Consider the following 15,201-nt stretch of genomic DNA (forward strand, 5'->3'; position numbering starts at 1 on the left):
TTTCTCAACATCTTTTTTTACGTTGAGACCTCTTTTTTTTTGGGGGGGGGGGGTGATCAAGCTAGCAAACGGCTAGCAAACGGCTAACGAAACACAAGCAAGATTTCATGGCAAGGAAAACGCTAGCAAGCAGTTGTGAATCGATCGATTTGATTGCCAAAGTGTTTCTCAGCGAAATGTGAGCTTGAAACCAAACAGCGTGTAAAACATCAGCAACGTGCTCGCGAGCAGCGAGTGAAGTCGGCGAGGGAGCCGTGTTGTGATTTCGCTCATGTTTTTGCTTCGCCGCCGCCGCCGCCATTCTCATCAATTGAAGCCTCAACCTTGCACTCCAATCATCTCGCACACGCACACACAGAGTGGCATGAATAATGGAAGTGGTTGGCGAGGAAATTGCGCCGCTGATTCTCCGTGGCAATCCAAAAAAGTCCCAGCGAGCGTTGCCGGTGCATCACTTGCGTATGAAAGCCAGCCAAGAGGAAGAAAAAGAGCAAGATGAGAACGTGGCGGGCGAACGCGCGGGCGAGCGAACGCGCGGGCGAGCGAACGCGCGGGCGAGCGAACGCGCGGGCGAGCGAACGCGCGGGCGAGCGAACGCGCGGGCGAGCGAACGCGCGGGCGAGCGAACGCGCGGGCGAGCGAACGCGCGGGCGAGCGAACGCGCGGGCGAGCGAACGCGCGGGCGAGCGAACGCGCGGGCGAGCGAACGCGCGGGCGAGCGAACGCGCGGGCGAGCGAACGCGCGGGCGAGCGAACGCGCGGGCGCGCTTCCTCGTTCTCGTAACACGGGATTGACAGGCGCCATTGCACCATTTGGACTTTTTTACCACTGCACTTGTGACAAAATGACGGTTTTCAACTCGAGTCAGGACGCATAGCGAGGAAATGAAACGTTTTCAATAAGTGAACATCAAGCCTCCTCTTAGCAATTATGTTCTTGGAAGTTTGGTTTCATGATAAAAATACATCACAACAACATTATTAACCACTTTGATTGCAAATATTTGAAAGGAACCATTTTTTCACACTATTTGTAGTCCTTTAACTTTAAAATTGCTCAATTTGATGTTCCAAAAGCTTTCAGACAAATATTAGTAACCGTCTAAAATATGTCAAAGTGAACCATTTTATTTGCTGAAAGGTTGCATAGCAACAAAACGACTTATTTTTTATCTTCACATTTAGAAAGGCTCAATTTGTTCAAAATCTCCACAAGCACTCTTGAGAAACATTTAGCATTACATTGAAAATACGTCCAACTATAAGTAGCACTTAAAAATTATAATAATAAAAAAAACTACATAAAAATAATAAATAAAGAAGAAATAATAATTTAAAAAATAATTTAAAGAGTAACAATTGCAAAAAAGTTCAAAGGATGAAATAGGGGGGAAAGCAAGCAGCCATGTTGATGACATCACAGTTGAGTATTGCGCTTCAAAACGGAAAAAAACGAACCTTTTGTATTTGGATCCAAGCAGCAGTCGTGAGTGGTGCAAACAAATGGACTTTATTGAGGAAAACAAATGAGAGCAAATACAAAGCACAAAAAACTCTTCAAAGCTCATCATCACAGTTGATTTTTTTTTTTCCTTTTCCACTTGGCCGTGTTTCTCTCGTTTGTGGCAGGCAGCAACAGTGAGCGGAAATAATCTGTTTCTCTCTTTATGTACAAGGCCGACGTGTGCGCCCTCACGACCACGCCAAAGGAAATCAAAACTAAAAAAAAAGACATCCCTCGCAAACAGCAAATGGACAAAAGTCTTGGGACACGACTCTTCATCAATCAATCGGCCAATAGTGAATTTCATGGGAACGCGCTGAACCCAATAGACGAGACGCGCTGCGGAAAAGCAACTCAAAAAGATGCTGAGCTTTTCCTACCTTGGCTTCGTAGATCGCTCCACAAATACGCTTAACATACTTTGATGTTGGGGAATGGCAACATCGTGCATCTTATGAGTCACAAAGTGACATGATTTGCTGATCAAAACACCTTTGGGATTCAACACGACAAAAGTCCATGTGGAGTTACCAAAGTTTTTGTTTTGTAATGTTTTGTAAAAAGTGCATGAAATGACAAATAAGACAATCAAACACCTTCGGCGTAATCTGTGCACATAAACGACTTTTTGTCGAGTACTTTGAAGGCGGCACATGCTCTGCTGAACAAGACCTTCGAACACTTTTTCATGGGAAAACAGGGTGAAAAATGTGAATAAAAGTTAAAGATGACTAAAAAAAATTGATATTGCCATAAAAAAAAGGTTGAAATTTGTATTCAAATGGCTGAGTAAAAAAAAAGGTCAAAATATGGGGGACAAAAATTGTGAAAATAAACATTATTTTGAAAATTTGTTGGTGGAAAATAGCAATAATATTGAAAGTTCTTAAAAAAAGGAGGGGAAATTGAACAAAAATGGTCAAAATAATGAAAAAAGTGAATAAAATAAAAAAAATTGTATACAAAAAATAAAAATGGTCAAACTACAGGTAAAAATGGCAAAAAATGACAAATATATCAAACGTAAAAAAAAAAGCGACAATTGTAACAAATGTTTTTATAAAAAAGTTATAGAACAAGTGAAAATTGACAACAAAATTGCAAATTACGTGTACATTAGTCAACAATTGGTGACATGCCTTTTTTTGCACAACTTTCCTTTACGTGTCTCAATACTTTTGTCCATAGAGAATCCACACAATAATTTCTATTAACATTAAGATTTTTTTTAAAAGACATTTGCAGTTGAAAAGCCATAAATGAAAACGTTTCGATTCTTTTTTTCCTTAGAAGCTGCAGTGCTTCTTTTGACGACTTCCTCCTCCCATGCGTGACATCGTAAACATCTGCTGCTATTAGCATTAGCAACCTGACACCTTTTATACATAGAATTAATGGACATTTCCATGTGACCCCCCCCCCCCCCTAACGGTGGATCAACGAATCAGGCACTTGATGACATCATCAATGGAATTTTTACTGCCCTGCCGCAATCAGGTTGCGACGCGGTGTGCAATCGTCTCGCTTGTTCTCAGTTTTTGCAGCCTGTTAAGTGTTTTAGCTCGCATTGGTTGGCGGGCAGGCGAACAAGGAGCGAGGAGATCAAACGGCTGCACTTGTTAACTCCCTGCAGCACTTTCCGTTACGTAGCTCTGCAATTTGGCAAATTTGCGAAGTACCTTGATGACAGAAAGGGCCAAAGGACGAACGCTTGACTGGAAAATGGCCAATTAGCAGTCAACTTTCAACAAAAAATGAGTGCATTTAAAAAAAAAAAAAAAAAAGGAAAAATGCGAGCACGGCAACGTCCTTCATTCCTTGCCGGGTCACGCCGCGCGTTTGTATTCGGCTAAAGGCGTCACATTTGCTATTCCGCGCCGCTTCCTCCGGTCCGTCCGCAAGCGGCGCTTTGTTTCCAGGCTGTCGGAACGCTGGTCTGCCCCCCCCCCGCCCGCCCCCTCACCCAGGGGCCCCTCCCGGGGGGGACGGCAAACCAAGATGAGGACGGCGTATCAAATAGCCTTACAGACCACGTAGCGCGAGAAAAAACACGACGCCAATACGCAATTTCTCATCAACACGCCATCGTCATGTGGCCCGGACGCGTCACACGCCATCTTGGGCCACTTTATTAGGCACACCAGCCATTTGGGGCCAAAAGCAACATTTGTCCACATAAGGAATCGTGCAAATTGAATTTGTCTGTTCCTGAGTGAAACTGAGGCCTCAAAAAAAAATACAGAATGAGTTAAGAAAAACCCTAAAAAAGAAACAAAGAAAAAACAACTGGTTATTGTGAAGTTCTGCATTCGCTTAATGGCTCACTGCTGCTACAGGTCAATGAAGTCCAAGAGAAAATGCGTCCATTATGCAAATTAGCGGCTGCAAAAGCTTTACGTGAAGAGACTCGTCTCAGAGAACAAACACCAGAAATTATTCATCACTTTGAAAGCTTTTTCACCATTTTGGGGACATTTAGTCACTTAAAAAAATAATAAAATATTTCAACATATTTGTCAATTTTCACTTGTTTTACGTCATTTTCATCAGTTTTATCGTTTTACCAACACAAGGCCATTTTATGTCCCACAAATGTTCACTTTTCCATTGTCAGCGTCCATTTTCATTTTTAAATCTTTTTCACACATTTGTCCACTTTTCCAAACGTTTTTTTTTTTTTTTTTTACAATTTGTCATTCTTTTCAACATGATTAATTTTTTTTGCACTTTCTTCTCATTTTTTAACACATTTTCCAACCAGTCTTTTTTTTATATTACCAAATGAACAATTACAAGTTTTCACTCATTGAAGTCGAATTTAACTCAATCTGACATTTTCACTATTTTTAATCGTTTTCATACCACTTACTTTCCAACCTCCCTTTTCAGCATTTTTTAAAGTGTATTTTTCCCCCAGTTGTAACTCGTTTTAACCATCTTCAATTTTTAACTGTTTATTTATTTTTTTACATTTTTTTTATTGTGTTTTTCTTGTTACATTTTACTATTAAACATTTATGATTTTTTTAACTTTTGTCAATATTCAGCTTTTTAGAATAATAATAAAAAAGAGATTTATTTGACTAACTTTGAAATAAAGGGATGCGTACCGTAGTTGTGTTTTATTCGACTTGTATTGAGGAGTGAGAAAGGCCACACAACATTGTTTGTACAATTTTAGTGACGGGGATCAATCAAATCCATCCCCGTATATGACCTTTAAGTGCTTCGCTGTGTACCTAATAAAGTGGCCGTTGGCTGATTATTTACACAACAAGAAACCGGCAAAAATACATTTTTAGGTGTCTCTGCTGTGCCTGCGTGTATAAAAAGAGATTTGTTTTCACATTGAAGGGCCCTCGGTTGCGTCCATGATGGCGATGGCGGGCGGGCACGCGGGGGTCCGCCGGCCCGCCCCAAGGTGGCATCCTGAAATTCCATATCCGGCAGATTGATTGACAGCAAATAACACCAAGAGTCAGCGCCTGTTTTTGGGAGGTCACCTGGCGCTCCCCAACAGGGTCCCGCGCGGCCGCAGTTCAGAGGTCGCTGGCCTCGGCCCGCTCGTACAGCGCCCTCAGCTTCTCGAAGCGCGGCCCCCACTCCCCGAGCGTCTCCTGGCGCCGGCCGTCGGCCGCCCCGTCGCCGGCGTCCAAGCCCGCCGAGCTGAAGGAGCTGAGCGAGCCCGCCGGGGAGCCCCCGCCCTCGGTGGAGAACACCTGCAGGGAGTCAAAGGGCCCCGTGTCCGGGTGCTGGTCGGCGTCGCGGATGATCTCGCACAGGTAGCGGGCCAGATCCTGGCTGGAGAAGGAGAGCGAGCGGCGGCCCAGCCGGGGGGGCTGCCCCTGGGCCGGCGGCCGGGCGGGCGGCACGTCCCGCCGCGGCCCGCAGGTGGTCCCGGAGGCCGACGAGGGCGCCGACGGGGGCGGCGTGCCCGAGCTGGCCGTCCGGCTGAGGGGGTCCGGAGGCTGGGCCGAGGCCTGGTGGAGGAGGTGGTGGTGGAGGTGGTGGGGCGGCGGCGGCGGCGGCAGGTGGTGCAGCGCCCGGGAACGACAGTACTGCACCGACTGGGCCGGGCTGGGCTGCAGGGACTTCTGGAGTTCCGCCATGTCGTACGCGTTCTGCATAAACAACACGCACACACGCTCGTCGGCCTCAGTCACCAGCAAATGCCGACAAATTGGCGCCATTGGAAACATTGCCATTTTTTTCAAAATATTCATTTTATACACTAGGGGTGTCAAAATTAGTGTATTAATTTAAACTAAAAATGAATGCAATAAATGATTATTCTTTTAACGGCAGCGATTGATGACCGCCTCTTACTTGTAAAGCCTGTGCTGGTGGAATTCCAGTCACAACACAGTTCTACGTACTGCAGGTGTCGTACGTAAGTTGTTAAAGCTTAAAGCGGGACCCGGGGCCGCGCTCACCTGGTCCTCCTCGCCGCCGCCCTCCTCGTCATAGTTGAGGACGTTTTCTCGGACGTCCTCCCAGCCGTCGTGGTGGGCGGACACGTGGTACACGCCCTCTTTCAGGCCCTTGTAGCTCCTCCAGCGCGTGTACAGGAAAATGCCCAGCAGCAGCACTGAAATGCAACATCAGCATCGTCTTCATCATTCACTGCCAGCCCAATTGACGTCAAAAGCCGTCAATGGCAGTGAATGTGTCAAGGAACAAGACGGTCTTTTTTATTTGCTGTCTCAACAAAGAAAATGTTAAGATGTGGAAAAGCCTGAGACCGCGCTAAGAAAGTTAGCATTTGACCACTGTTTAGACCATTTCAACTTTTTTTTTAAAGTTCATTTTCATCTTCTATTTTTTTTACCTATATTGTCCCTCCAAAATAAAAATAAAATATATATAAAGTATATATATTATACTTTTTAAAACAATTTTCACATTTTTATTTTACACTATAATTTGGGAGGGTCATTTTCCTCTATTGTTGGCCAAATATTTCCTCTTTAAATGTTAGTTTTACCATTTTTTAAAACATTTTTTGGGGGGGGGGGGGTAATCCCTCCAAAAAATCTGTTTTATCTATTAAAAAAAATCTGTTTAACAGTTTTATTTAAAAAATAAATTTATAATAATAATAACAACATTGCTTAAATTTTTTTGGGGGGAAATCGAGTGAAAATGGTTATAAAAATGTACAAATATATATATACACATATATACACACACACACAATATATATATATATATTGAAAATGAAAATTTGTGCAAAAAAGTTAGCAACCTCCAAAATTGTGAAAATGGTTTGAAATAGTATGAGTTGAGTGGAACTGTAAAAAAAAATTGGATTAAAAATGCATTTTATGATGTGACTGCTTTTTGGACTATTTACATTGTCATGATTTCCTGCATGATTGTGTGATTCGTCGCAGTCACAAAACGCCCGATGGTTTGATTCCCGTCAATGTGAGATGTCTGCTCAAAAGCTCGTTTTGTCAACATCACAATAGGAAGAAGAAGACCATCCGTCACGCGCCGACGACCGCCAATCGCCGTCAGCTGACCATCAAATGCGCTCATTCGGCCGCAAAAAAGACGGACGAGGTGGGAAGAGAAAAAAGAAAAATCAATAGTCATTTACTGCTGCGGCGTAAACTCCACACTGGCAGATTTGCTCCATCAAAGTGTTTACACACAGAAACACTTGACCAAGAAGATAAAGAAGGAAGAGAAGAAAATAATAGACAAAAAGTGGGGCTGAAGAAACTTGGTGAAATAGCTAAAAAAAAAATTAAAAAAAAGTATATATACATATATATATATATATATCTTTTTTAAGCTTCAAATGCAATAAGAATGTGAGAAAAACTGTAAAAAATGTGTGAAAAAAAGTAAAATAAAATAAAAACTAAGTTGTTTTGACATATTTAAGCCAAACCCTGCTTAAGTGAGCCCTAAGTGAAAACATTCCAAAAAATGACTGAAAATTGTGAAATAAATTGAACTAAAATGTGAAAGAGTAAAAAGGTTCAAAAATGGAGTAAAGTTGTGATGAAAAAGCAATTGGTGAAAGTGGAAAAAAAGAGGTTCAAAGTTTTGACCGTGAGGAAATGACTCCAATTGTGCTTGAAAATTGAGGAAAAACTTTATTTTAAAAAAGGAGTGAACAAACAAAAACAAAATTAAAGAAAAAAAGAAGGGTATGAAAACAGAAAAAAAAAAGTGAACAAAATGTGAAACATGAAAAAAGGTCGGGGGGGGGGGAAATTAAAACGTAAAACTGTTACAATAAATTAAAGAAGAAAACTTGCTTAAAATGTTTTTTATGAGAATGTTAGAAAATGTAGAACATTTTAAAAAAAATTGCAAAATTATCCAAAATGGGTAAAAAGATAATTGAAAAAGATTACATATACATATACTTAAAAAAGTTTTAGATGAGCCTCAAAAGATGGTTAGTTGTTGTTGTTTGGCCAAGCCAACACATCGAATATAGTAAACGTAAAAAAATAAAAAAAATCATAAAAATATATATACAGTGGGAATGTGAAAGCAAGACGAGCACACAGAGATCTGAGATGAGCTGCTGTCAAGACAGACGCTCTGCTCGCATCGATTTCTGACGCGAGGTGGAAAAAAAACAAGACAGCCTACAGGCCCAGTGCTGATGTGTGTGCGTGCGTGCGTGCGTGTGTGTGTGTGTGTGTGTGTGTGTGTGTGTGTGTGTGTGCGTGCGTGCGTGTGCGTAAGCAGAAGTCAGGGCCAAGAACAAGATGGATGTTGTGGGCTCAAAGGGCCTCTCTGGAGGGCAAACAGAGATATGGAAGATCTGATCAGTGTTTCTGACAGTGTGTGTGCGTGCGTGCGTGCGCGCGTGTGTGTGTGTGAGAGTGAAACATTATGTGTTTATTTGTTTTCACTGCCTCCAAGGTCCCATCGCTTCCTCGTCTTCTATTTTTTGTGGGTTCAACTTTTCCGACTGCTTAACTGTTCTTCATCGTCGGGTCAATGTGGACTTCAAGTGGATACCAAAAATGATCCAAACTGATGTTTCTCACTTTCTCAGAGAGGAAATATTCTCACAATTGGGGATGGGAGCCTCTTCGACGGGATCAACGCGGATTTGGTCAAATCAATGCTGGAACAATTATTCAGAAAAGAACGATTAAAGGTAAGTGAAATTCTGTTCATAAAAAAAAAAAAGTCTACGTAATCAAAATGTACGTTAAAAAATAGTCATGAAAGAAACCAATAGTCAACAAATGATTGTAATGAGATTAAAACGGTCAAACTGGGCAAGAATGGACAGCAAATGAGCATAAAATGACCCCCCAAAAAAATCGAATTTAATTAACATTTACGTAAAAAAAAATTCTACAAAACGAAGGAAAAGTTATTCAACATTATGCAATAAAATGATAGAAAAAATGAACAGTAAAAAAAAAACACTGTTGAAAATTGTTTTTCGAAAAAAAAAAAAACAGAAAGGACGTGAAATTGATCCACAAATTATTTAAAGTGAGTTTCAAAGAAAAAAAAAAGAATGAAAATATTGAACAGTCTAATGAGAGACGGTGACAGACAAATGAAGCTTCATGAAAGCTTCATGAAGCACTTGTGATATTTTTTGACACTCTTGGTTTCAAAATGCATTCAACATTGCACTTGCATTTCTATTTAAAGCAAGTGCACAGTTTAGAGCAGTAAGAATATGTTCACAAATGCTTGATGAAGCAACACTACAAATAGTTGAAAATGGTATAAGAAAGTTTGAAATGGTAACAAATGGAGTGAAAATGGTCAACAAATTGGTTTAAAAAGAAAAAGAAAAAGTCAAGAAATGACCAAAAAAAGTGACAAATCAGTTCCAATTGGTTTGAAACGAGCGACGCCTGCTTGGAATGGTGGCCATGATTGTTTCAACATGAGCCATGAATTGGCCCAAAATGAAGGGAAATGTTTGTGTTTTGAAAAATGCCAAAATGTCAAAGAAAATATGAAAAAGGTTGATGAAAGTTTGAGTGTTGTTGTTGATGATGATGATGATGATGATGATGATGAAATGATGCAACGAGCGAACGCCAGCATGTGTCTTGTCTTCAAATCATTCCACATCATCAATTGCAATCGGATGAATCATTCATCTTGCAAGACGTGCATCCGATGCCAAGTGAGCGTTAAGATTGGTCCTGGATGACTTTAGCGGGTAAACAAAGTGACAAGACTGGATAAGAATTTCATTATATTACGGGTTTGTGTTGCCTGGGATTGAACTTTTCCGGGTTCGTCTTCTCACAGTAGGTTTGACTTTTCTCTAGGAATAGGACCGTCCATCTCTAGGAATCTGGGTTCGAGTTCAATCGGAGGGTTTTCCGGGTTTAGGGTTGGAAAGGATTTGGGTTTACTGTACTTGGGTTAGGATTTTCCACGGTTGTGAGATTTCGGGGTGAGTTTCCTCCACGGCTCGTGTTTTGCTGGGATTCATTTTTCAGGGTAAGTGTTTTGCGGGGTTGCACTTTTCTAGGGTGAAAGGATCACGTTATTTCCAGGATTAGGATTGTCGATCTTTAGGAGTTCAGGAGAAGGTGAGATTTTAGCAAGCGTCTTGCAATTCAACGGAAGTCTGACGGGATTTCCCGTAAGTGGGAAATCTCATGTGGAAGTTTTACAAGCTCAGTGTAAGTCCGGTGAGAATTTGAACTATTTAGCAGAGGTCTGGTGACGGTTGACAAGGTCAAAGGTGAAGTCTTTCCTGATTTACTGGAAGGCTGGCAAGATTTTGGAAGATTCGGGCGACAGTTGCGCAAGTCTCACATGATTTCACGTAAATCATACGAGATTTGCGGAAATCTCACATCTTGTCTCAAGTCCTGCGAGATCTGAAGACTTGTGAGAAGTTAGCAAATGGCGTGCTTTTTCCTGAGATTTGAGTACTTTTTGCCAGTAATTCGGGACTTGATTGTAAAAGTCAGTTTAACATTTTGCTTTGTGAGCCCAAGAAGACGTTGAAGCTTTTTTGTATCCATGGAGGAACGCAGCAGAGAAAGTGCATTCCTCTACGTTTTCATTCTTCTTTTTGTATGTCGTGACTGCTTACGTCGCCGTGTGATCTGCTTGCTCGTCTCGTAGCGCGCTGCCTGCTGCTGCTGCTGTGTGTGTACGTGCGTGCGTGCGTGCGTGCGCCATTGTCTTCAATTAAACAAGGGGAACATTGTGGCGGCGCTGACAAGAACTCGCACCCTGCGGCAAGTCGTTGTCATCCTCGGCAGCTTCAGAAACACGAAAGGGGAGGAGGCCGCTGTTCAACACACTCCATTTAAACACCAGCACGACAAGATGTGTGTGTGTGCGCGCGCGTGTGTGTTGAAAATGGGTGAAGATGCTTTTGGCTTTCACATCCTCCCTTGGCGAACAAAAGCGTACGAAAGAACAACATGCAAATAGCAACTATGAATCATTCTGCAATTTTTAAATGAAGTCAAACAAGTGAAGTGGATTAATTAGTCCTGTAAAGTGTTTATATGCAACAGGCTTATATCAAATGTATGGGGGGGGGGGAGAATAGGAACCCACTCCATATATATATATATACATATACATATATATTTATATATACACACATATATATATATACACGAATATATACATATATATATAAATATATATATATATACACACACATATACATATATATATCGTAAAAGTAGTTTGCATGTGAGAAAAGATAATGTATTTTTCCCAAGGTCTGTGTTACGAAATTGCGCAGGTGTCTCGACTGGCAGCGTTCCATTCGAGTGCTCTCAAGGACGTCTTCCAACTCGCAAAATAATATCAAGCAAACAAGAAAAAAGACAGACAGGAAATGAGAAAATAATAAAGTAAGAGTCAGGTTACATGTTAGGACCCGAGAGAGAGAAATGCAATAAAACAATAAATAATAATGAAGGTGAGCATATTTAAATGTCCTCTGGCATGAAAAAGGTCATTTGCAGACGCTCCCAAGCATGATTAGTGGTGACAGGGGAGTGGACCCCCCCCCCCCCCCCCGCCCCCCCGCAACCCTGAGCTGACACGGCTTGGAAATAACACGACATTATGCAAATGAGCAGCATGTGCAGCAGGTGGCAGACTGAGAGTCTACAAATATTAATAATCTCACATCTTTTCAACATCCTCTCGCCGAATCGCAATTTCAACCTCAGCAACCACGTCACGTATGTCATTTGTATCGCGTGAGGTCCGAGCTCACGTGCGTGTCTTTTATCAGCTCAGCAATTGTGTATAAAATCTGAGAGCCGTCAGGAGATTCGAATCATTCAAAATGAGAAGGACCAATAAAAAAATGAAGCAAGTCTATTAATGTAAATAAATAATAAAAAAGAAAAATGCAAAAGAATGTGCTATGCTCATTATCATTAATACATGACAATGTCCAGAGAACATACAAAAAGTGTGTTTCTTAGTAGTGCATTAGTAAAAAAAACGACGTTTTTATTTTGCCATCAGAAGCCCTTTTTTCCGTGTTGCTTTTATTTCACAGTTTGAAACGTCACAAAAAGCCAAATATTTTACCGTCCAAATTTTTGTTTTCTCAATTTTTTGTACAGAAACCAATGTTTTGGGTGAAATGTTCCGCTGCTTTGAGAATGATAATCAGTGAAATCAAATTAAAGTATCTGTTATAATGATGTAAATACTTTTTATATCACATAACAATAACTCATACTACTACTTTAAAATGCATACAATTAATAATATTAGTAGTAGTAGGGCTGGGCGATATAAACGCTATATTCAATGTAAGCTATACATTTTGCCAAAGGTAGAGATTTAACGCGGTAGCGCATGGTGGTAATGTCATCGCATTAGGGCTGTTTCGACTCGCCGATGACGTAAATACGTCGGCGCGCACAAAATACCGTTGACGTTTTTTATCCATTTATCTTCTAGTAAGAAAATTATTTATTTAAAAAACAAAAACAAAAAAAAAAACACTTAACTCTATACCGTGATATTTACCGTTACCGTGAAGGGATGCAGTTTATACCGTGGTAGGAATTTTGTGCCATATCACCCAGCCCTAATTAGTAGTAGTATTTTTTTTAGGCAGTGGCTGTTAGCACTATTTTGCCATGAATAGCTCTGATTGGTCAATCGACGGACAGTCATGCACTGGATGTGTTTTCCTGCCTTCTGTGTTTTTTCACAAAGTTTTCATTTTTGTTTTGATTGGCTGCTATCGACATTACCAGCCTAACCATAATCTTCAGACCATATAGGATGTTGTCATGAAAAAAAAAAAATGAAAAAAAAAAAATGAAAAAAAAAAGAATGGAAATCAAACTTGTGACGTTGCACTTTCGGAACGACCGCCTTAACCATTATGCCACAAGCTAGCTAGCTAGCTAGTACTAGCGCAGAATTTGTACTTGTAGTTGTCATGCAATTTACTTGCAAGAGAGTTGTTTATACGCTTAGATTTTTTTTAACATTTGTATAAATTTTCCTTTTTCCGCAAAAAAATGCTATAAATACAATTTGTTTTTGTAAAAATGCAAAATGTGCCTTTTTCCTCTTCAAACTAGATATTTATTTTAGTAGGGTGTACATGAATAAATCAAATGTTTTCTGTAGACAAACAGATAGCTAGCCCTAAACTCGCTGTATAGAGAGACAATGTAAGATGGCCGCCTTACCAAGTAGGGCCATGAAGCAGATGCAGATGGCGAAGAGGGAGCTAAAGCTGAGGCCGATGTCGTCGCTGTACACGGCCAGCGTGGTCTCGCACAGGCGCCCCCGGTGGCCGTCGGGGCAATGGCAGGTGAACTTGGACGGCGACTGCGCCACGCACGTCCCGCCGTGGCACGGACGCGTGGCGCACAGCGTGTACACGCACGACTTCCTGCTGCCGTTCACGCGGACCATGTGGCCCGGAGGGCACCTGGAGAGCAACGACAAGAAACGTTACAGCAATGAAATCGACTCTGATACAGGCAAACAATCTACTAGCAGCAAAAACGATACTAGAAAGAAACCTTTGAAATAGGAGAACAATCAACTGTAAAATGAAAGCATCATCTCATGTGAACTCAAATGGTAATCTAATCTGAAACACGCCAAATAAATATGCTAGTAATCTGCTGGGAAATAGAACAATATATTGTGATGCATAGCAAAAATCGACACAAAAATTGAACAACAATACACTCCGAAATAGAACAATAATTTACTGTGAAATTTACTCTGATTTGGTACAACAATCCACTGTGAAACAGAACAACTATAAACTATGGAAGGAAATAAAACAATCAACGTTGACACAGGACAGCAATCTACTGTAAAATAAATATTTTCTGTGAACTCAGCAATCTAGCCTGAAACAGAACAACAATCTACTGTCACATAAAATCTATTTAAACGAACCTCCTGTGAACTCAAACAGCATTCTACTTTGAAACAGACCAACGATCTGCTCGGCAGACAGACCAACAATTGACTACAAATCTACTCTGAAGCAGAATACACTGAAATAGAACAACAATCGGCTGTGAAAAAGAAAATGTATTTTCTGAGATATTTTGCCAAAGTCAGATACTGCAATTAGCTTTCAAGTGGTATAAACGAGAAGTCGACTCCCCCGCTTGACCTTTTTACGGGCGCGTGTTTTTTTTTTTACGGGACCTTTTACGGCAAAATTTAACACCTGCTCGCGGCCACTCCCGCCGGACACTCAAGCCGGCCTGCGGTTGCCTCCACTTCTCGGGAGAGCCTAATTGGGTTTTATCCACCCTGCTTGCTCCAATATAAAGAAACGACGACTTCTCAAAGACGAGCAAAGTCATTGATTGCTGGCAAGTTGAAGCAAGCACAAGAAAAGAGACACAATACGACAGAAAAAAAGATGGTGGCTGTCCGCAATCTATTCTGATAGAGAAAAACAATTTCTCTCAAAGAGGTCTACTCTGGAAGCACACAACAGTCTAAACTGAACAACAACAATCTATTCAGTCAGAAATAGAACAACAATCAACCGCACACAAAACAACAATCTCCCATGAAAAACAAAAAATACAGGGTTTTTCCTGTGTACAAAATTCGGAGGCGGCCAGCTCCACCTACAGTCATTTTTAGACCATAAGCCGCTAACTTTTTCACTTGCAATCGACCCTGCAGCTAATACAAAGGTGCGGCTTATCCATCAGGTCACAAGGGGGCGCACTATAAAGGATGCGCAAGAGTGTCAGACAGAGCAAAACAAACCAAGTCAGCCCAAATACAGTAAGAGAGACAGAACGAGAGTGAAAAAGTAGCGGGAGCCTGGTGCGCTAACATGAAAACAGTCGGCTGCGGCTTGTATGTGGAACAAACTCGAGTATTCCCCTGATTTAGCTAGCGCGGCTTATGGTCAGGTGCGCCTTATAGTCCAGAAATGACTGTGGGGGGAGGGGTCAGAAGAGACTTGTGGTTGTATGTATTCGAATTGGGAGATAGAGCAGGAAAGTGAATAAAAAGAGATCAAATAAAACGCCAGACTGCAGTGTGACCTCCTGGAGTTCATTTTTTTTTACCCCTGTTTGTTCGTTTACCCTCGTTTGGACCCCCACCCATTTGGCAATGTGAACAATTGATATGAATTGGAACAACAATCAATGGCGATTGCTTGCAAGTTGAGCCAAACAAACCTGACAGACTACAAAAAAAGGCAGCGCCTTTCAATCATCTCGCGTGGCGGTTAG

General features: G+C 41.4%; 1 protein-coding gene across 3 annotated transcripts in view; it reads right to left on the bottom strand.

The window, feature by feature from the left end:
• Positions 1-1,491: 1,491 nt before the first annotated feature.
• Positions 1,492-15,201, bottom strand: part of LOC144050810 (neural-cadherin) — a 219,107-nt gene continuing 205,397 nt past the window's right edge. For all 3 annotated transcript variants that reach the window (XM_077564419.1, XM_077564418.1, XM_077564421.1), the window contains exons 36-38: positions 13,162-13,406; positions 5,938-6,092; positions 1,492-5,625 (exon numbers count right to left, since the gene is read on the bottom strand). In XM_077564419.1, coding sequence (XP_077420545.1) covers positions 5,044-5,625; positions 5,938-6,092; positions 13,162-13,406 — 982 coding nt within the window. In that variant the 3' untranslated portion in view covers positions 1,492-5,043. The remainder of the gene's footprint in view (positions 5,626-5,937; positions 6,093-13,161; positions 13,407-15,201) is intronic.

The sequence above is a fragment of the Vanacampus margaritifer genome, chromosome 4, assembly GCF_051991255.1.
Source record: "Vanacampus margaritifer isolate UIUO_Vmar chromosome 4, RoL_Vmar_1.0, whole genome shotgun sequence".
NCBI classification, from domain to species: Eukaryota; Metazoa; Chordata; class Actinopteri; order Syngnathiformes; family Syngnathidae; genus Vanacampus; species Vanacampus margaritifer.